The sequence below is a fragment of the Colletotrichum jinshuiense genome, chromosome 3, assembly GCF_051148585.1.
Source record: "Colletotrichum jinshuiense chromosome 3, complete sequence".
Lineage (NCBI taxonomy): Eukaryota > Fungi > Ascomycota > Sordariomycetes > Glomerellales > Glomerellaceae > Colletotrichum > Colletotrichum jinshuiense.
Window position 1 is genome coordinate 3,173,463 of NC_139310.1, and position 20,849 is coordinate 3,194,311.

The window sequence follows — 20,849 nt, forward strand, 5'->3', positions numbered from 1 at the left end:
TGTCATACGAGAAGCGGGTGCTTCCTTTCTTTCTCTCTTCCGCATCTGTCATTCCTTTTGCTGTCGAGTAATAAAAATCATATGCATCGAATAAGCTAATTGCTTTACAAATACGCCGTCCCCCGGCCCCGGCCCAGTCTCAGTCCCAGTCCCACCCAAGTTCCCCGATAATCGTTGCCAAGTTCATGCACACATTAAGTCCGTACAAAGATGATTCCTCCTTGCTGAATCCCCGTCGGGACACCTTTTGAGGAACAGCAAGGTACATCAGGAGCTATTTTTACAAACGGGGCGTTTCAAAACATGTCAGCCAGGGGCTTGACGTAGTTTGCTTCCAGCGCATCCCAGTCGACCTCACCGGCCTCGCGCTCGACCATCTGCGGTGCAGCGAAGGAGTCGTCGTAGACGATCCGCGTGTCGTCCCGGTAAATAAAGCTCTGTCGGTGCCACTCATCCTCGCTGGGCGCCTCGACCCGTCCCAGCGCGACGTCGAGCTGCTCCACGACGCCTTCCGACCCCTTGCTCGCCACGTCGTCGCCATCGTCGTTGTCGTCTTCGTCGTCACCATCCCAGGCGACCCAAGCTATCGTCTTGCCCCCCTCGACGTCGATCTTGACCGAGTAAGCCCCCCACTCAAAGGTCCCATTGGTGAATTCCGGGGTGGTGATTTCGATTACCTGGCCCCGTCGTCGCTTTTGCTGGTTCGTGGCCGTGGACGAGGTCGAGGTTATCACGCGGGTGAGTTTCACTTCGAATATGCCGCTCGAGGTCGCGAAGCCCCCCCTCGCGAAACCGAGCCACTTTGTCAGGTGCGGGCGGACGGTCCATTCCGCGCCCGCGGGGGCGAGGAGCTTGATGCCCAAGATCTCGCTGGTGAGCGCGCTTGTGGGACCCGATGACCAGCCGTGGCAGTGGGAGTTGCGGGCCGCAGACCAGTACGCCGGGTATTGCACGCCGCCGTCGACGCGGAAGCCCTCGGCGAGGGTGCTGTTCGTGAAGCCCGGTCCGTCGAGCAGGTAGGACCACTCGAGGAGCATCAATTCGACGGCCGCGTCATGGTTGTCGGCGGCGGCGTGGGCGAGGAGCTCGAATGAGGAGACAAAGGGGGAGATAACGTTGGGGAACTCGACGGCGGGCGCGCCGTGTTTGGTCCAGCGAGACCGCAGGTTTTGAGAAACGACGGGACGGCGGGAGTGAGGTGTGGCACCGGAGATGAGGGCCCAGCTGTTGCCGTCTTGGGGATCGGTGTGTTCAGGGCCCCGGCAGCTGCGCTGGCCGATGTTGTCCGAGTAGAGGCCCGTGTCTTTACAGAAGAGCTGCTGGATGCCGGCATTGAGGACGGTGCGCAGGCCCGACCAGACTCCACGCGGGCGGGCCGCTGGGCGGTCGTCGTGGAGCCACTCGGCGAGCTTGATGCTCTTGTCCAGCACGGCGCTGAGAATGGCGCTGGCTTCGAGGTTGTGGCCCGTCATGCCTGGGCGCAACCAGTCGGCGCCGCTGGTGACGTGTAGGAGGCCGGTGTGGTCGACCTTGTCGATGCTTACGTTGAGGGCTTTGAGGTACGCCGGCCAGCGCTTCGCCAGCCAGTCGACGTCGCCCGAGTACTTGACATAGTTGTATGCCCCCAGGAGGGTGTGTAGGTGGTACGTGTCGCTGAACTCGCCGCGAAAGCCCAGGGGAGGACCCGCGTACGGCAACGAGCCGTCGGAATACTGGTGCTCAAAGAGCACGTCGAGAGCGTTACGGACGGCGACCATGTCGTACGTGCTGACGGCAATCCCAGGCACGGCAATGTACATGTCGCCTGGCCAGACGACGCGGTCACGCTTGGCGCCATCCGTCGTGACGGCTGTGCCATTCGCTATGGTGAAATTCGAGTACCAGGACCCGGTTGGCGATTCATTATGATCCCAGTTGCGGTTATAGTCGATCAAGGCGGAGCCCTCTTGGGGATCGATGGTCGAGAGCTGAAGCGTATATGCGCCGGCGTACCAGATGCGGTTGAGCATGTCACTAGAGCTGTGGAAATAGCCCGAATAGGCGCGACCATTGGACTGCGAGGGGAAGGCGGTGCAGTTGACCCAGAGGTTCTTGAGCGTCACCCACGGCTTTAAATAGGGATCTCTGTCGGATCGGCCCTGGGGTTCTTGATCATCGTCGTCCCCCAGGACTTGCTGGCCTTCTGGACGAGGTTGCTTAATAGTTCGGTCATCTGATAGAACCGGGTATTCCGGCATTGACAGGGTGAGATATTTGAAAGCTCCCCGTACGTAGTCTCTGCCCACGCAGACCGTGCCGGTGGTGTCATCGAACTCGACGTGCAGGGGTAAGTCTCGCTCTAATTGCTCCGTCGTGGTATCAGGCTGCGGCCCGGCAAAGAAGGGAGATTCGGAGTAGGCCAAATATATTTCGGGATCATTCCCAGTAGAAGATACGTCGAAGCAGACGCTGCGGAGCAGTAGTTAGCAGCGAAGAAATCAAGGGGAAACGGGCGCAGAAAGGTACCGTCCAGCAATGTTCTCCTCAAACTCCAGCGTCAACACACCGCCAGGTCCAACTGTGATGCCATGGTCAAACGCATATACTGCCTCGACGCCGACCTCCAGCGTCTCGAGTTGCGACGTAGTAATGTTCCCCTCCACGTTCCATACGCGGGACGGGGTGATGCGGGTCTTGTCCGCGGGTGCCTTGATGTATCTCTCCCAGGGTCCCTTGAAGACAGGTGTTTTCGGGAGAGCTTTAGGGTCGATGAAGGGAGGCCGCAGTGCCGCCAGGACCGTGGGCGGCGCCAGAGTGAGGAAGAGAGAGACACATTTCGCTAGGGATATGGTGGACTCCATGGCTCCCGCCCAGCTCGCCGAGTGCGTCGACGGTCGACAAAGAAAACACGTTCAGGGGTGTTGAGTATGCGACCGGCCAATCGAAGCCATTCGGGCAGCGTTTGTGGGCGGAGGGTTCATGTGCAGTCGAGGGATGGCGCGGCCCTGTTGAGAGGGATGCGCACGAGCTCTGTTATTGTGCAAAGTCCGTTGCAGATTTGGGGGAGGGCCGTTGCACTGATACCGAGCTACCCCGCGTCCAAGCCCGTCCCGCAAAGCCGGCCGCCGATCTCCAGGAACTTTATGCACCTCTCCATTCCGGGGTGGGAAGGCCCCCGCAGCCGTTCCACAGGCACGGAAAGCCGTCCCTCTCTGCTAAGGGTTAATATCAACATCGGGATAGAGTGTGCACATACGAAACTAATCCTCTGGTCTGACTAACGACGAGAATAGACCCCGGACTGTATATTCTGCGATAAGTCCTCAAAGGTTAGAAGACGAGGGCATGGAGCAGCAAACTAAGAAAAATGACTAGATATTCCATACCCGAGCTCACGAGGTTCACAATCTACAGGAGGTTTTCCGCTTGGCAACAATGGCTCGTGACATTGAGACCCGATTGATTGACTCTTGTCCGAAATTGTCGCAATGGAGGCGGTACATGTGTACTAAATGCTCACATCATTGGCTGCACTCACTTCCATCCCACCTGTACTCGTCCAACCTCCGCCCCGTGGAGTAACTGTGTGAGACGTACAGTGCCATGTCTAATATTCTTGATCTATTTTTGCTCCATTTGCTCCGCTGGTGTAAGTTTGCAGCTCCGTTCCGATCTATCATGCGTCTAGTCCATCCAACTCTATCAATTTTCCAACCACTTTAATCACTTCGTTGTCCGTGAGATCCAAGCCGGGATTTTCAATTTTCATTGCAATCACATCGTCAACCATGCCCCGAAGTCTCGAGACCAAGACTCCCAACCTTGCCCAACCTCGAAGCCGCACCCATTCATCGACTACCAGTCCTCTTCCCAAGGTGTCCAGAGTTATCGCGCCAGAGAATAAGAGTAGGGTATAGGCGTTGAAGGCTATGATCAATGTCAACAAGTGTTCCTGCAACCCCTCCAAAACAACAACTCACGTGTCAAGTCCCGAATGAACGTCTTGCTGGTGGATATCATGGTAAAGTACGACATGAACGATGCGTTGCCAGAGAATCCTTGGCTGCCGAACAGCGTGCTGCTGGGGTGCACAAACACGCGGCCGTTTTCCTGGGTGAAGTATTTGATCATCCGTGCCTCCGGGTCCAGCTCCTTTGCACCTGATACCGTGCTGGTGAACTTCTTGTCTGGGTACTGGATGCGTGCGATTTGCGGATTAAAAGCCGAAGCCGTGAGAGCGCGGAGAAGAGTCATGCCGGACTTGCTCCGGCTCTGGTCTGAGGCGAACCGGTTGGTTTCGACGATACCAATCTCCCCAAGCGCCGAGTAGTACTGCATCCGAGTTGCCGATATGTCGGACAATGTGAGAAACGACAAGAAGTTATCTTCGCAAAAGTTTCTTAATTGCCGTTGTCCCACACCATCGCTTCTCATCTCGTCCCACTGCCGGAAGGCCTCAAGATCCGTGAGAAGGTCGCCGTCGCCGTTCGAGAACCGCATTCGTGCATCTTTTGCCTGGTCTCGCTTATCCGGAGGCGACATGAAAGGACTGCGTGTACTGAGAATGGCTGAAATGGTCACACAGTCATCCAAACAACCGAAGATGGCACCGTATACCATGAGTTTGGCGCATCGAAGGTCGGCAGGGATCATGGCGAGCTGCTGACCGAGGGCCGTCATCTCATCTCCGTCCAATGCTCCCATCCTGCGAAGCAGCTTGATAGCTCCCTCTACCGCCGTGCTGTCTGGCGGCGTGGGCGAGCGAGCCAGGAACGCAGCCACGTCTCTCATGCCCATAGCGCGTACCGACAGACACATTTGTTCGAGCGGCACTCGTCTGATTTCGGGATCAGGTCGTTCAGCCATCTGCTGCTCGAGGTTTCTTGTGTAGAGCTTGTAGCATTTACCGGCTTGGACTCTGCCTGCGCGACCGCGTCGCTGCTTGCAGGCTGCTTGTGATGCCCATGTCTCCTCCAGCTTCCTCATGTTGGTCTGGGGGTCATATGTGGTCTCCTTCACCTTGCCGCTGTCAATGACGGCGACGATGTCATCGATCGTGATGGACGTTTCTGCTACGTTGGTAGCAACCACGACCTTTCTTTTGCCCCCTGGTGGACTAACAAAGACCCTCTTCTGCTCCTTTGTCTCCAACGAGGCGTGAAGAGGAAGCACGTGCAGCGAGGAAATCGACCGGAGTGCGTTGCATGCCCGGTTGATCTCCGCAACGCCTGGAAGAAAAATGAGAATTCCCCCAGGTTTGTGTGCATGTGAGAGGTCCAAGTCAATCTCCCTGACAGTCTCAGTGAGGAGTTCATAGTTGATGCGATGGCCAAGCTTTTGAATCGCCTTCCCCATCGCATCGCCTCGCCCACCGTCTGCGTCGCCCATGTCACCCCTGAAACCCGTCATATTGATGATGTCGTCCAGGTAGTAATCATCAACCGGGTATGTCCTTCCGGCTATCTCCACCATTCCAACGTCTAGACCTTGAGAAGTAAAGTAATAGTTGAAAGATGCGGCATCGAGGGTAGCACTCATGAGCACCAGTCTCAAGAGGTCCTTTCTCATCTTCATGACCTCTCTAACAATGGTGAGAAGGAAATCTGTGTCCAAGCTGCGCTCATGTACTTCGTCAATAACAATATGACTGACATCTGCAAGCGATGCTGCTACATCTTCAATCCTTCCGCCAGAGGTCTGCAGTCGTCTGAGCAGTACACCAGTTGTCACGAATGTAATCTTTGTGTTGCTGCTTCTACGGCTTTCGCCACGGATGGCAAAACCGACCTCGTCTCCCACTCTGGTGCATCGTTCCTCGGCCACGCGGTCGGCCAGACCGAGTGCAGAGATTCTCCTGGGTTGCGTTACAAGCATGTTAACACACTGTCCCAGGCCTCTGCTATACAGATCATCCAGAATAAACTGCATTGACTGCGTTGACTTTCCGGACCCAGTCTCTCCACTAATGATGGTAACCTGGTTCTTTTCGACTGTGCGCACGATATCGTCACGAACCCGCCATGCGGGCAACTTTTGGCGCTTAGCTATCATCTTCTCCCAGGCCGGATCCTCTTGCCTTCTGAGCCAGTCCTCCCGTGTTCGGGGGTCCTGTGTCCATGAGATTGGCTTAGGAGGTCTCTGAGATCTAGCTGCGGCCCTCTGCGGTCGAGAGTCGCTGGGAACCTCGGATGCCGTTGATGCTACGGCAGAGATGTCGGACAGTTTCCCAGGTCGTTCGACGATGTTGTTGATATTTTGTTGAATCCAGTCGATGGCGACGAACACCTTCATAGGCTCTTCCCAGTAGGTCTCATCGAGGTAGGCAATAGTTTGTTTGATGATAGACAGCTTGATCTGTGCCGGAAGCTGTGCCACAACAGCAAATATGAGCTGAGAAGGGTAGTTGGGTGTCTTGCGAACTTGGACAGCCGCGTCTACCGGTTTGCCTCCATTCTTGACCTTCTCAAGCTTCACCTGGATAATATCGGGAGAAGTCTGCTTGAAGTGATCGCCAAAAGAAGACTCCATCGCCGCCACTTCGTCGTCCCACAGCTCCTCGGCCGAAACACCAGGCGGAAGAAGCTCCTCTGCCGTCGTATGTGGCTCTGATGCTTGCCCCACGAGACGTTGCTGAAGGAGCTCTGCCGCCCTGCCTTCACTGCCACCAGACTCTTCGAAAACACGAGCGCAAAGGTCGGGAGCATATCCCGATTCAGACAGGCGCTTGATGGCTGCCTCTTTCTTGAGATCCATCGACGCGACTGATATTCCAGCCGCATAGCTCTCTGGCAGGGCCCATCGCGGCAAGTCGTCCTCAGGAACATGGATCAACAGCCACTCCAGCGTCTCCTCGCGGTCCTTGCAGATTTCTGCCGCCTCTTCCACGTGACTTCGTCGGAAGCCGAGCTTGCTGAGCTCATCGATGATGGCCTTTCGCTGAGCCACCGACATCTGGACCTTGTTGGGATTCCAAACAACATGCTTCTGAATCAGCGCCTCAACCTGCGTTCGCGAGCGCTTGCCCATCTCAATCTTCGGCGCCGAGGTCCAGCCCTTCATGGCATTTGATGCGCCGGCCAGTCCAGACGCGCCAGGCATGGACTTTGCTTTTTCCTTGGCCGCCTCCACCTCCTTCCGCTTTTTCTCAGCAGCAGCCTTGGAATCCTGCCTGTCCCTGAGGGTCTTGAACGGATCCGCGTCGTACATCCACGCCTTGCCGTCCTTGACGTCCTGTTTCTTGATGTCTTGGAAATCTCTCCACATGGACTTGTAGTCGGGGGGGAGCACGGTGTGCTTGTTCTGCATGCTGCATACCCTAAATAGTGCATATGTGGCCGCACAGTGCCTTGCCTCCAGGGCAGTGTCCCTCGTAAGTAGATGCTTGAAATCGGGTGCAATCTTGAATGGGTCCAGAGTCATCAGCTCCTTGGTCTTCGGGTCCTTCGCGCTGATGGTGACGAAGCAGGCATATCCTTCGGGGGTTTTGCGCATGTCGTAAACGGGCTTCTCCCACTGCTGCTTCTGGCAGTACTCGTTGAAGAGGTTCACTGGCAGCTTTCCAGTCCATGAAGACCCGCCGATGATCTGTTTGACAGTCGGCTTGTTGGCGGCTGGGCCGGCAGCCTGCTCCATGAGAGACAAACCGGCAGTCTTTTTGCCTTTGGCGCCATCTTTGGACGACGAGGCGGCTTGCGCCGCCGCTGGGGCGGGCGGGGTGGCCTTGTCCTTTCCCTTGCCTTTTTTGACCATGGTTTGGCAGTGATTTCGGTTATCGGCTAAGGGGAAATCTATGCCATAAAGAACCTCTAGTCGGGAAGAAGGTGAGGAGAGGTATGAGAGTGTGTGATATCAGGCGGAGTGAGGTAGTCGAAATGTCACTGAAAAGCACTGGTAAATTTTATTCGCCCGTAGATTTCCCAGGTCGGTTCGAGTCGCAGCAGCAGTCCCTTCCCGTCAGCGGTCTAACAGAAGCAGCTTGCAGTGGGCACTCAGTGACCTTGGCGTCTTGGACGAATGGCAAGGGGTGCCATAGGTTGCGACTGGCATGGCGGGGCACGGGTTCTCCTGCAGCTACCCCGCTGTGGATAAACAACGAGGCCCATTCCCAGCTTCTAGCTCATTACTTCCACTACATAGGTACCTTACTCACTTCCCACCATCCAGTGATGCTAGATCTCACGGCGTGAGTCACGAGCAACTGCTGCGATCGCCTCATCGCCTCGACGCTACAACCTTAGAATGGCAGACTGAGGTTGAATGTACATTTCGGCGAATCGCGAAAGCCGACGCAACCGTCTTCGCCGTTCCACGTTATCATCAATCTAACAGTAGACATGGCTGGCTCGGGCTCGGATCCTGAAGATGCTATCACCCAGGATGAGATCCAAGGGACCGCTCCCACGCTTGTCACACCACGGAATGCTTGTACGTCTTCTTTGGAACTTCTTTCATCTGTGGCATGCAGCCTAACGTATGCGCCCCCAGTCACTGAGCTCATGAATCGAAAGCGCAAACCCGAACCGGGCCCTGAGCAATACAAATCCTCCCGCGGCAAGCCCTCCAGAGGCCGCGACGGACTCGGCGCATACCTCGAAAATCCTGACTCGCTCCCCACCTCGCGCGTCATATACCACAACGATGACTTTGTTGCCATCAACGACCTCTACCCCAAGGCCAGCGTCCACACGCTGCTGCTCCCCCGATCCCATACGCACAACCTCCTCCACCCATTCGATGCATTTGACGACCCCCAATTCCTTGCTTCGGTGCAAAAGGAAGTGCTCAGGCTCAAGGGTCTGGTGGCCAAGGAGCTGCAGCGGCGGTTTGCAAAGGAGAGCAAGGCCGAGGCCGCTCGGGAGGCCGTGCTAGATGGACTCGAAGAGGTGGAAGGCGAAGAGCTACCCAAGGGTCGGGACTGGCATGCCGAAATCATTACCGGAATCCATGCGCATCCCAGCATGAATCACCTTCATATCCACGTCCTCTCGCGGGAGATGTACTCGGAGTGTTTGAAGCACCGCAAGCACTACAACTCCTTCAATACCCCATTCCTAATAGACATCGCAGACTTCCCGCTGCCGCCAGACGACCCCAGACGTCACCCTGGACGTGAGGGATATCTTATGAAAAAAGATCTCGTTTGCTGGAGATGTGGTCAGAACTTCAAAAATCAGTTTGCGAGGCTCAAGGAACACTTGGCAGTTGAATTTACCGAATGGAAAAAGGAATAATGGGTTTCAGTGCAAAACAGCATGGCGCAGGGGTGCAGTATCAGAGAGACAAGGAAAAGGAGAGGGCGAAAATAAACCCCTAGAGACCGCGCGACCTTATTCAAAGCCCAAATGTCGCATGCGAGACGAACAGCAGCGCCATAGGCCGAAGACATAACAGTCTCGTATTCAGCAAAAACCATGGTATCTCAATAACGGTCGAATCCTCGTGTGCCGGGTGGTCTGCAGGCGGGGAAACAGAACCGTGGACAACGAATTCTCCTGGGCAATTTCGGAAGCGATACCCCAACGCCTTTGTAAATTTTCTCAGTTCCCACCAGACCAAAACCCCAAGACCCATGTAGGTGTAGCAAATGTTCTCCTTTCGTCCGTGTATTACTGTTGGCAAAAATCGTTGTCAGCCGAATAATCCTCGCAACGTTTTCGATGGAAACCAGCGACGCACCACTTCGACAGGGGCCGTGGCATCAGAAGGCGGCATCACGACGGCAGCTTCAGTGGCCTGCTCTGAACGTATTAGTGAGCTGACGTCTTAAACTCGCTGGCCACGGGGAAGAGAGCGTGTGGCGGGGAACCGCTAACCTTCTTCGTCGGACGACGAGTCGGAGGGAGACGATTCATTGTCTTTCGTCGCGGCGTCGCTCTTACTGGCATTGGCCTTCTTAGCCGAGTCGGCCTTCTTGGGCGTAGGCGCAGCAGTAGACGCGTCGGATTTGCGAGGGCGACCACGACCTCGGCCGGTGCCTGCGGCCTTGGCTGGTGTGGTCTTCGCTGCAGGTTTGGGAGAGGTAGTCTCTGCTGCCGGGTCGGCAACGTCGCTTTTCCTGGGTCTGCCGCGTCCTCTACCGGGGACGGCGGGGGACTTGGGGGCGGCGGTGGCTTTCTTGACGCCGCCACTTCCTTTGGGACGGCCGCGAGGACGGCCCGTGGGGACGTAGGCCTTCTTCTCGCCGTCGGCCTTAGGGGGTCTACCGCGACCACGCTTCTTGGGTTCCTCGGTGGTTGGTGCCATGGTTGGTGTGTGTTGGTGTGTCGAATGGATGGAAGGAGAATTAAGACGCGGAAATTGAACGAAAAAAAGGGTTGAAATAACCCCTAAATTGTTGTGCAGTTCCTCATCCACAACGGATAGCAGGGAATGGAGTTGCCGGTAGGAGTGAGGTAAAGCTTGGGGAGGAGAGAAAGAGAGGAGAGAGAGAACGAGCTCTCTTGATTTGGACTCTAATTGTGTGCAGTAGTAATAATCAATGTACAACGCAGGTACCTAGCGCAGAAGCAACCCCCATGTGGCAGAAACGCGTTTGCGCGTCAGTCTCGTGCACGCCCGGGGGAGCTGCACCTGGCACCAGCCCACTACTTCTGGAGAGCTCTTTGGCTAATCGCCGGGAAATCCCCTGAAGCCATGCAGCTGCTCTCGCTAAATGACATGGCGCCAATTTATTCCTCCACGTTTGCTAGGCCAATATCCATTGTGCTTGTAAATCATCCAGAGACCTACCTGTGATACTCACATATCAGAACCGTGTTGCTAGCATCCTAGCAGAAGCAAGGTTAGATCAGCTCCCTGAAACATACGTGTGATTTTGCATGTCGCGTCATTTCGCCATGGATATTGCTTAATGGAAATCCGGTGGTGTTCATGTCAGTTAGAAGTATGGATAACCCGCTATGCGACAGACTGTAACAGCGGGAATCTGCCAGAAAAAAAAAACTCCAAGGAGCTCTAGGCATCACATCTCTTGCCATAATCGTGAATTGTAACTTTTCAAGTACAGGGAGGATAGCAGAAACAGGGTTGGAAAGACAGCGTAGATAATCAAACTCATCTAGAGCTACAGAACCAGTGACAAGGAGACGTCATTCACGTTTGGTGAACAAGGTGAGCGCGCACAAGAACACAAGACAGGTGCTGTGCCATGTCCCGGGCAATGAAAAAGACCCGGCATGTCTTAATGAGATGTCGGCATTATGCCTTGTATGCAAGTATAGTACAACACTTTTGTTTTCCTATCCCCAGGTCGACTAACGGCGAATATCCCGCAAGCTTATTTCTAACTTGTCGGGTGCTCGAAAGTTACCAATCTGTCATCACAGGAACGCTTATGGTCAAGCTCGTCTGGATCGTCTCGTGGCTCGCGCCAATGGCGTGCTGCCATCCTACTCAGCGCCCTTCTTGAGCTTGCCACTGGCACCGCTCTTGACGCGCTTGGCGATAGGACGGTTGATGTGGTGGTCGGGGATCCAGCTCTCGTCGTAGTCCTTTCCAGTGGAAGAAGCAACGCCGGCGGTATCAGAATCAGCCAAAGGCACCGTGACGCTGACGGTACGAGCCTTCTTGGAAGCCTTGGCCTTCTTGGCCTGGGGGAACAGAGCCTCGATCCAGGTCTTGTAGACGAAGTAGAGGGTGCCGGCGAAGGCGCCCGTCAAGAAGAGGTACAGGAAGATACTGTGGGACTTGTCAGCTGTCTGTTATGCTATAGCTCGTGACACACAATAATGCCTAAACGTACATCTGGGGGTCGAAGATGCTGGTAGGGGGCTCAACAATGGCGGCAGTTGAGTTGTAGGCCTGGACCTGGAAGACGTCACCCTTGGAGTTGGTCACGACAGCGATGAGCTGGAGGAGAACATCCTGGGGCTGGGCGTCGAGGGCGAAAGAGAAGGGAACAGCCTTCTTGTCGCCGGCCTCAATAGCCAGGTCGTAACGGGCAGCAGTCAGGTTGCGGATGATGCTGTCGCTGGGATTGGCGTCCTCGGGGAGCTCCTTGAGGCTGGACAAGGTTCCGCCGACCATGGCGACCTGAATTGGCGCATCCTCGTGGTTGATAAACTCGATGAAGGCCTTCGTGGAGTGGCCGTTGACGATCTTCACACCGAAGATGTCGGCATCGGGGAAGGTAGCCACAATGTCGGCCTTAAGGGTCGGGGCAGTGATGTCGGTGTCAACCTGCAATTGGTTAGATGCAAGGGGCGATGAGTTTGAGGGCATCGAGGATAGCACATACTGGGACCTCCTCTTCGGCGGCGAACGCGCCAAAGATGGGGAGAGCCAGGAGAGCCAGGAGGGACGACTTGAGATAAACCATTGTAGCGGCGGCGGCGGCGAGAGGCAATTGATTGCGACTTGACCAACTTGACAATCGCAATCAAGGATGAGGTGGGGGAAAGAAGGAGGGAGAAACAGAGCAGAGGGATGGGGGAGAGGGATTAGAGATAGATCAATCAAAGGGGGAGGGTCCAATCCAATTCGGGCTCTCTTGCTGAGGTGTCACGTTGGAGGAGGCAACGGAAAAATAAAGTGTGCGTGGGTGGTTCAGTAACAATCAGCAATGTGGCCTCACAGCTTGATCCACTGGAGAAGGGACCCCAAGCCTTGGTGACATAGCTGTCAACCAATGGAGTGGCCGGTGACGTGCGGAGCACCCATGGCGCCAGTGCCACATGGAGAACCAGCCACCCATAGCAGGGGGCGTGTAGCTCCTGTAGCTGGTAGCTATGTTTGACTAGTGTAAGCCCAGAGAAGGGAGCTTCATCCGAGGTGGCAATGAAGTGCTGCTTCAACTTCACTCGTCCAACAGCGAATCACTTGACTTGCATGCAGCAACCGGGCCAATACGCCGCCGGACGACTTGATCCAAGGCAGGCAGCTGAAGGTACTCTTCTTCTCTAACTCCAAAGGAACCAAGCTCTGCTCAAAATATTCATTGCTTCACTACTGACCCAACTACCGTGACGCCATTGTGGCCGTGCCAGCCAAGCTCTAGCCGAACTGTAACAGTACATGGAAAATGCAAATCCCTTTGCAAAAGAAGAATTATAACTCATACACAGGTTGCTACCTTGTCCCAACCACCCACGGGCAGCTAATCATAGTCTGTGCCTGTTCATCTATGCCGCCTACCCCCTTCCACGTGTTTCAGTTGCTCTTGGTTCTGGTTTGCTCCTGAAAGCCACGTCCTTGGGCCTGTACGCCTTGCCCTCTAGAGGAACCATCCTCCAACGCCGGAACATGCTAGGCGAGTAAAAAATTATAAATGAAAATAAAACAAATCGACAAGAGCCAACCGAAAGGAAATGAAAGGCTAAGTCGAAAACCAGTCATGGATATCGTCAAGTCGTCCAGTGTCGTTAACAGACCGCCCGAGCGGCCCAAAACATTGCTCAAGAAAGGTTGCCGGCCATTGATTATTCGTTGCATCTCAAGCTCGGGCCGTTTACCCAGTCGCAGTCGCAATCGTCGTATTATAATGGCCACCAATGTTGCAACCAGTGTTGCTAAGGAAACAAAAAGGTCGTCGCGTCAAGCCAAGGCCCTCGCTGGAGCCCGGGTGGATATTCTCTCTCGCGATGTGCAGTTGCTGGTCGAGCACAATTGTCCTACTAGCTCTGAAGCTCGACAGGCGCCATGACTTTGGCATGGTGAGATTGGCCAGCATTGCCATCAAGCTCGCCAAAGTCGAAGGCCGACGCACGACCCGTGGAGTGGCGGTGCGGCAGCGTAAAGCCCTTGCCGATCTCTGTCTGAACGTACTCAGCAGCACGCTTGTATCGCTTGTCCGAGTACTTTTCGAAAACGGCAAGGTGGTGCTTGCGCGGCGAGTAGCAACACTCCAAGATCATCGTAACCAGGTTTTTGAGCTGGCTCCATGTGTATCCAGAATAGTGGACATGCGCAGAAGTCTAAGCCGTGTTAGCATTGTACTAAATCAGGAGCTTCGTATTCAACTTACCCAGTCACCCTTCTTCAAGATCAGGCGAGACAAGCAGTGAGCAGCTGCAGCTAGGAAGCTGGGTGGGCTCGCGACGAAGCGCTCATCCATGATGGTCACCTCCAGAAAGTACTTCGCCAGCGTGCGCGTCTCGAGGTCATAGTCGTCCGCCTTGCTAACGCGTCGCAGGAAGCTCATCGGACCAGGAAAGCCAAGCTCGAAGCTCAGCATGCTAAGCATGAATCGCTCAGCCTTGAGAATCTCGTCAACCTTGTAGCCGTTGTCTACCATGAAAACGATCTCCTGCAGTGATGGGCAGTTAATCTCCTCATACTTGGAAGCAACAAGCAAGGCGGTGGCGCCAACAAGTTGGAGCTTGCCGATGGACACAACCTTGTACGAGAGAAAGCGATCGATATAGTTGACGGTGAGGAACAAAGTCTCGGGCAGCAGGCTGAATCGGTGATGGACTTGAACAAGCCAGTCCATCAAGACAGAACGCATGGACCATTGTATCTCGGCTTGGTGGTCCATGTAGTGAGGGTCGGGCAACATTCTCATCTGGAAAATATTCGAGTTAGCAAAAGCCTCCGTCGTATAGGTTATGCTAGGCAAACAAACCTCGAGCTCCCTCATATACTCAAAAATCTCGTCGCCGTACTCTGCGACCATGCAGACATCCCAAATCTCGTCGTCGACCTCCTCCTGGGTACGGGTACTCTCGACAATGGCTCGGGCCGTCTCCAACTCTTGCTGTACCTTGTCGGTAATCTTGGGAGCCAATACAGTAGTAGCGCCACCAGTGGTGAGGTCGCCTCGGGACCGGTAGGAATGGGCGGTTGTGTATCCTTGGTCATCGTAGAGCTCTTCCTCCTCCTCTTCGTCCCAGTACTCTTCCGGCTCGGACATGGTTGGAGCACCCACAGACTCAGCGAGAGGCTCAGCAGAATGAGGGTTTTCAGCAGCAATCGCGTCAACTGCAGCAATATTTTCTGCGAGATCAGCCACCAGTGATTGCGCGTTATCCGTCGCGTCAAGCGAGCGTCGGTGATACGGGCCATGGTAATGATCGTCGCCGATGTGCTCGACAGCGTCCTCGTAGTCGGCTTCCGTCACATCGTCCATCGGTTTCCAAGTCTCCGCGGCCGGGGCTGGCTGTGCAGAGGTTGTTGATAACTTGCTCTGGGTACGTCGCAAAACATGGGTGGCAGGCTCCTTCTTAAGCTGGGGCTGAGACTTGTGATGGCGAGGTTGTCTGTGGGAGGAAGACTCCGTCGTCGCGCGCAGACTTTGGCTGTCGACTACCGAGTCCTGGGCGACATACTTGCTCTTCGAAGGGCGGGATTCATAGAGCTGAGCCGCTGAAGACCTCTTCGCGACCTGCTTAGTTTGGGGCTGTGCATCATTGCGAGCCGAGATTTTCGGCTGCTTCCATTCTGCGGTGGCAGGGCCGTTCTTGTTACCCAGAGCAGTGGACCGCTGAGCTGGCCGTGCAAACCCGTCCTTGCCATTGGCCGCATTTTCCTTATTGTAGGCAAAATCCACGGCTTTTCCCTTGCCTGGAAGCTGGTCGCTAGGCAGCGCGACGAGGTTCTTTGATGTGTTGCTTACATCGCCAAACGCGGTTCGCTTGGCGGCGATCTGGAGTGCGCCGTTGCGAGGCATAGCTTGGAGGTTGCCCGTCGACTTGTGGCGTTGGTGAATGGAATCGTGCTTAGAAGGGATGATATTCTCGTTGCCACCGACGTGAACTCGGAGGCGCTGAGGCTGTTTGAGGAACGTCAGTCAATAAATCGAGGGAGTCACTCTTTGGGTATTTGGGCGTGACAGTTGCGAGGGAGGCCTGCAGGGAGTGTAATGACTTACTCTAGCGTCCATGGCGAATGCTGGCTTTGCGATAGCTAGCGCTGCTGGTTGTTTCTGCTTGCGACGGCAAGCTCGTGGGGCAATGAAGAATTATGAAGCCGCGGCGAATGAAGATGTGCAGTGGGAATAATCGCGCGTCCGAGTAGCATGTAAACACCGACGACTCCCTTGTATGTTTTGTAGTGACCGTGGTCCCCAATTGTTGCCGGTCAGTTTTGGGCACGGTTGACTCAATTGGAAGGGATGGATGGGGATGGGAGATTGCGGTCGGTAGGGATATAAAAGAAGGGGAGCTGGGTTATCTTGAGGACCGGCGAAGGAATATATCCAGGCTGCCTCGACAACGGCGAAGTGGAGGAAAGGATGGGGAGGGGACTGAGGGCCGGGAAACAGCTTTGGACGAGAAGAAAAGGTCTCAGCCAAAAGGCTACTGGATTGCGCCTGCCGCTGTGGGCTGGTTATGACCAAAAACGGCCTGGTAAGGATGGAGCGGCCCTTGGGTCAGAATGTGAAAGTGGACTGGACTTTGTTTGTAAATAAAATACGTACCGCCGACGCGGAGCCAGCGCGCCTTCGGATTGGATTATCCGGGTGGGGCTCCTGTTGGCCGGTTAATGGACGCAGAAAAAGCAACATCACCGGGCGGGCACCGCGGGGGGCCAGTTGCGCTCACACTTTTGTCTCTCTTCCAATGTTTTGGGTCGCCCATGTCTCTGCGCAACGACGCGCATGAGCGGATCCGGGGAAGTTTTAATGAGCTATGCGTTGCGAGAACCAAGGCACGAGTATCCTGTCAAAGTTTTGGTGAGATCACCCACTGGGCCCGGGACAACCCTCGTTGTTGTTTTGCCTGTTGTTTGCCCATGCCTGACAACAACAAACTTTTGGCCAGCACAGTAAAAAAAATCCACCCTCCTCGCGAGCTCTTTCTTTGTTAACGGCTTCTTTGGAGTCTTTCTTTGTCAAATGTGATGATGAAACCCATGACGTTGTTCTACTCTGGCTCCCGATCAATAAAACAAAGAAGACAGCTCCACGTCGATTTCTAAAACGTTGAACGACTCGTAAAAGATGCCTTAGTGGCACTGAACAAAAAAACAAAAAACCCCCAAAAAACCACCATAATCTCAATCATCCCGTGGAAGTTGACCGGTGCAGACAAGCAAAGCCCTCCCCTATTATCCCTCTTTTTTCTTCCTCCTTTTCTTTTATTATCTTTGCCACTTTTCGGCTCTGTTGATTTTCTTGGGGTCCCCCCCCTAGCATTGTTATCGTTTCCTTGTTTTCTTTCTCCTTTTTTGCTACCTCGTTCCTCTCTCCCCTCCTCCTTCCCTCGTAATTCTCTAGCCTGTCTTTTGGCATACCCCCTTTTTCTCCTCCGCCTTTGGCTTTTCCATATGTCTGGTTTTATCCCTCAACTTTCCATCAGTAGCCATGGCATCGTAAGAAACCAATACTCGGGATGGGAGCACATCTTTAGACATTCGGCTCGATTCCTATAAACTGGACCATCGCATTTCGCCTCATGGCCTAGGTCGATATGCCGCATCATAATGAATGAGTCGACCGTTACGCTCCCTCGTCGGTCACCTGCGGTCGTCACTCGAAATGAAATGGAAGGATGGCTACGAGCAATGGGTTTTGGACCTGAACCCAACACACGCTTGCCCATATCCTCCTCACAGTCCGAACCCAAAATATCCAGTGAGGATCTCTAAGTGCCCCGAAGCTTCAATACCCTGTTCCAGTTCGTTCAATTCGGTTGATTCCCGACCATTTCTTCCTTGTGCCTATGTACCATCCGCCCTGTTCCTCTCCTGCTGTTATTGCCGTGTCCGGTATTTAATTGAGCCCTGCCTCTTACACCCCGAGCATGGTATGCTCATTGATAGTTGTCAATTGGCATATAGTCTTGAAGTAGAACTCTGAACAAGTGAATACCTATCAACAGCGTCGATATATGTTAAGTGTAGTTAAGTATAGTTGAGAAAGCAGTCGAGCTGGATTTAACAACTATAGCAGCGGGGAAGGAGCTGGCATCAAAGGAAATTTAGGAGTAATCTGTAGCCGTCTTGTTCATATTGTGCCAGTCGGCCTTTCCTAGTTCATGCGTGTTATATTCGTCGAGACACTGATCAACGAGGGCGAGATAGTTTCTACCTTCAGTTGCACGGTACCTACTAATCGGATTATAGGTATTTAAAAGAACAACCAAAGACCAAGCCTTGACGAACATTTCCCAGTATTCCACGCAATGTGGGCATGGTTTCAGGGTCGTTTTCGCCTCTGACGGTTGCACGTGAACGATGGACAAAGGACTCGGTTGCAAGGAAGCAATAACATGAATCCACAGGATTTCCTCAGTAACGTAATGCTAGATATGAACTACAACAACATCGAAAATGGAACGAAAGTAAAGGAGTCAAAGGACGGCTGTAGCCAGGGAGTAACTAATATCAGAAGCGTGATATTCGCCCTAGCCAGCCCGATACTCATGGCCACAACTACACGAAAATGTACTGTGAGCCGGCCTTTTCCCTGGAGTAGAGCTCCTGAAGAGCCAGAGCTTAAACCACGTGATTGGCAAAAAGCTCACTAAGTATAAGCAATCAATGTTTTCCTGGAGAATGCACACAAGTCAACAGACACTTGTGTTCATGGCAGGCTGCAATCAGCATCAGCCTCGGCCGCTCGTCAGGGACCGCGGGCTCAGGAATCTGTGCCACACACTGTTCAACGACATTCGGCTTGCTCAGTAAATGCGGGTTCTTCGTCATCTCATCATCTCGTCATCTCATGCCTGAAATCTCCTTCACGAAACCTTCCATTGCGGTATCTTATTCCTGCTACCGATTCTATCGTTGACTTAGGTAGCCGGCACAACGGCTTCAATCCGCTCGCCAAATGTTAATAGAACAGTATCGGCAAGAAACGAGTCACCCTGAAGAGGACCCGTTTCCACAGAATCCGTATTAAACGTAATCGGCAGAATGAACACTAGAACGGAGGCAGAGGCACAGAGTCAGAGGTCGATATATGAGTCAGCAGGACTAAGATAAATTCGGTAGCATGTGTGCACATACATTGACAGCCGTCGAATAAAGGCACTGCCAGTGTTCTGTTCCCCAGCTTCTAGGGTTTTATTGCACCATGTGGAAGGAAAACGAAGAGAAGTGGTGGCGACGGCTTCATCCGAGTGTGTGTGTGAGCTGGGCGGGGCATCGCATCGACCGTCTTACTTTGAATGTGGGTGCAGGGTGGATTTGGATCCGGGTGGGGGCACTTGCCAGAAAACCTGCCGACGGACGCAGCTAGGAGAGGATTGCGACCGATGGGGTAGGTACGACGGTACGTATGCCTTCAGCGACTCCAGTGTCACTTTTGAGTGTGTGCGCGGGTGTGCACGTGTCATGGACTCTTGCCGATGCATTGAATGAGGAGCGCATTCGCCGAGAGTTTGACTGAGAGAACGGCATTGTTGTGGTGCCGTTGCCTACCAAGCCAAAAGGGTGCTCCTGCTGCACATCCAACGAATCTGCAAGCCGACGGCGACGGCAGGGAGTCGGTAGATCATCGGCAGGCGATGACCCCTGTCGTCATATCTCAGCTCCGGCGGAGTCAACGCTAGTCCAGAAGAGGCAATTGATTTTGAATCTCTTTCCTCCGTCGCGTCTTCCAACGGACAACTGAACTGAAGTATTCTACAACGGCCACGTCGCAAAATTGCCGGAGTTTACAAATTATTGTGAAAAATTCTCGATGCATATTTCCAACTGGTCTGCAGCAGTTTTGCGTCCAAACCACGGGCAAATGCCCCGAGTATCCATCATTTCATCAGACAGTGTCCAAATGCCCTAGCGCGTTCCTTGGAGCACACCAACTTGTCACGAAGTCACGTGGCGCAGTCGTCAGCCCATTTACGCTGCGCAACCGAATCCGCAGTATCGTCAGTGTTGCGATTCATCGACAAACCCTTCCTACCCCTGGCGCTTTTGCTCCGATTGATGTGCGCTGGATCCTTTTTTCCCGACCCAAGCTCACCTCGCGCAATTGGCGACGATTGCGACGGAATTGGGCGTACGCGCCTGGCCCGACAGCCTGCGACCGGCATAGGCAGACCCATCCTGCAGACCGTCGTTTCTGGCCAGTCGCATTGGCGCAACGCGATGCGCCCGAAGCATTTGCTTTGTTTATTTTGACCATGGGCGGGTTTGCGACTCGTTGAACGTCGGCCAGGTCCCTCTCAAAATGCATGATGATGAGCGAGGGGCCATCAGGGACCGGCTGGGTTGTGCGTCGACAATTAATATTTCTGCATGATGAGCACCGCACCTCCCTTCTCACCCCTCATCGATCACCCGCCACGCAAGCTGGGCCGCACTGCACGGCGCTAGACTGGACGACTTCCTGCTGCTCCCAGGGACAAGGTGCAATGTGGTCAAGGACCAGCGACCGGACGGAGAGCGCCGCAATCTGACTGGCTTCGGCGCATTCTATTCGCACACACGCACACGCACACACACTTTCGGCCCAGTCGCATAGCACGCACACCTCAGCTTCGCGACCTTGTCTTGGAATTGGCCACAGCCTAGCTGCCTCATATCACAACCATCCATCCCATCGTCGTGAATTGTCAAGCGTCTCGCAGTTCAAGGGAAATGGCTGGATCAATACGAAAGCTCCCCCAGTGCTTAGAAGGTATGCGACCGACAGCTCTGGACATGCCCCCCTGCTCCTGTCGCAGACTTCAAGCACAAAAAATGGAGACCCGGCAGTGCAAAGCCAGAATGGGCGCACGGTACGCCGACCGCCCTGGAAGGCTTACGTCGTCGCAACTTTCTCTTCATACCCGTCGCGAACGGCATCGACCACCTACCATGTGAGGGTGCGCGCGCGCAGTCGCATTCCATCCTGATCGTGCCATTTTGCTCGTCGCTCTTCGTGGCATCAAAGATTGACACGGAATAACGGTGAGAGGGGTTGAGTGGCGTGGCGAAAAGCGACCCAGCCATGCGAAAAAAAACAATAGGTTGAGTGTGACGCACCAGGGTTGCAGAATTTGACT

The 20,849-nt window shown here is 54.3% G+C and overlaps 6 protein-coding genes across 6 annotated transcripts; 1 reads left to right on the forward strand and 5 right to left on the reverse strand.

Annotated features, from left to right (window-relative positions):
* Window positions 1-296: 296 nt before the first annotated feature.
* On the reverse strand, window positions 297-2,840 carry EsH8_III_000893 (uncharacterized protein; the record flags this gene model as incomplete). Its single annotated transcript, XM_083262618.1, has 2 exons — window positions 297-2,448; window positions 2,506-2,840. 2 exons carry the CDS (start codon window positions 2,838-2,840, stop codon window positions 297-299), a joined length of 2,487 nt encoding a protein of 828 aa, XP_083123105.1.
* An 815-nt stretch (window positions 2,841-3,655) lies between these two features.
* EsH8_III_000894 (RNA helicase) lies at window positions 3,656-7,728 on the reverse strand (the record flags this gene model as incomplete). The annotated part of the gene is made up of 2 exons (XM_083262619.1): window positions 3,656-3,906; window positions 3,960-7,728. The coding sequence occupies 2 exons, from the start codon at window positions 7,726-7,728 to the stop codon at window positions 3,656-3,658; spliced, it is 4,020 nt and encodes a 1,339-aa protein (XP_083123106.1).
* Window positions 7,729-8,312: 584 nt separating this feature from the next.
* Window positions 8,313-9,209, forward strand: EsH8_III_000895 (DNA 5'-adenosine monophosphate hydrolase; the record flags this gene model as incomplete). The annotated part of the gene is made up of 2 exons (XM_083262620.1): window positions 8,313-8,403; window positions 8,464-9,209. 2 exons carry the CDS (start codon window positions 8,313-8,315, stop codon window positions 9,207-9,209), a joined length of 837 nt encoding a protein of 278 aa, XP_083123107.1.
* Window positions 9,210-9,584: 375 nt separating this feature from the next.
* EsH8_III_000896 (uncharacterized protein) lies at window positions 9,585-10,221 on the reverse strand (the record flags this gene model as incomplete). The annotated part of the gene is made up of 3 exons (XM_083262621.1): window positions 9,585-9,587; window positions 9,655-9,716; window positions 9,792-10,221. The coding sequence occupies 3 exons, from the start codon at window positions 10,219-10,221 to the stop codon at window positions 9,585-9,587; spliced, it is 495 nt and encodes a 164-aa protein (XP_083123108.1).
* A 1,145-nt stretch (window positions 10,222-11,366) lies between these two features.
* On the reverse strand, window positions 11,367-12,295 carry EsH8_III_000897 (uncharacterized protein; the record flags this gene model as incomplete). The annotated part of the gene is made up of 3 exons (XM_083262622.1): window positions 11,367-11,655; window positions 11,720-12,156; window positions 12,215-12,295. The coding sequence occupies 3 exons, from the start codon at window positions 12,293-12,295 to the stop codon at window positions 11,367-11,369; spliced, it is 807 nt and encodes a 268-aa protein (XP_083123109.1).
* A 1,294-nt stretch (window positions 12,296-13,589) lies between these two features.
* Window positions 13,590-15,796, reverse strand: EsH8_III_000898 (cyclin-like protein; the record flags this gene model as incomplete). The annotated part of the gene is made up of 4 exons (XM_083262623.1): window positions 13,590-13,889; window positions 13,940-14,479; window positions 14,540-15,685; window positions 15,785-15,796. 4 exons carry the CDS (start codon window positions 15,794-15,796, stop codon window positions 13,590-13,592), a joined length of 1,998 nt encoding a protein of 665 aa, XP_083123110.1.
* Window positions 15,797-20,849: the final 5,053 nt, after the last annotated feature.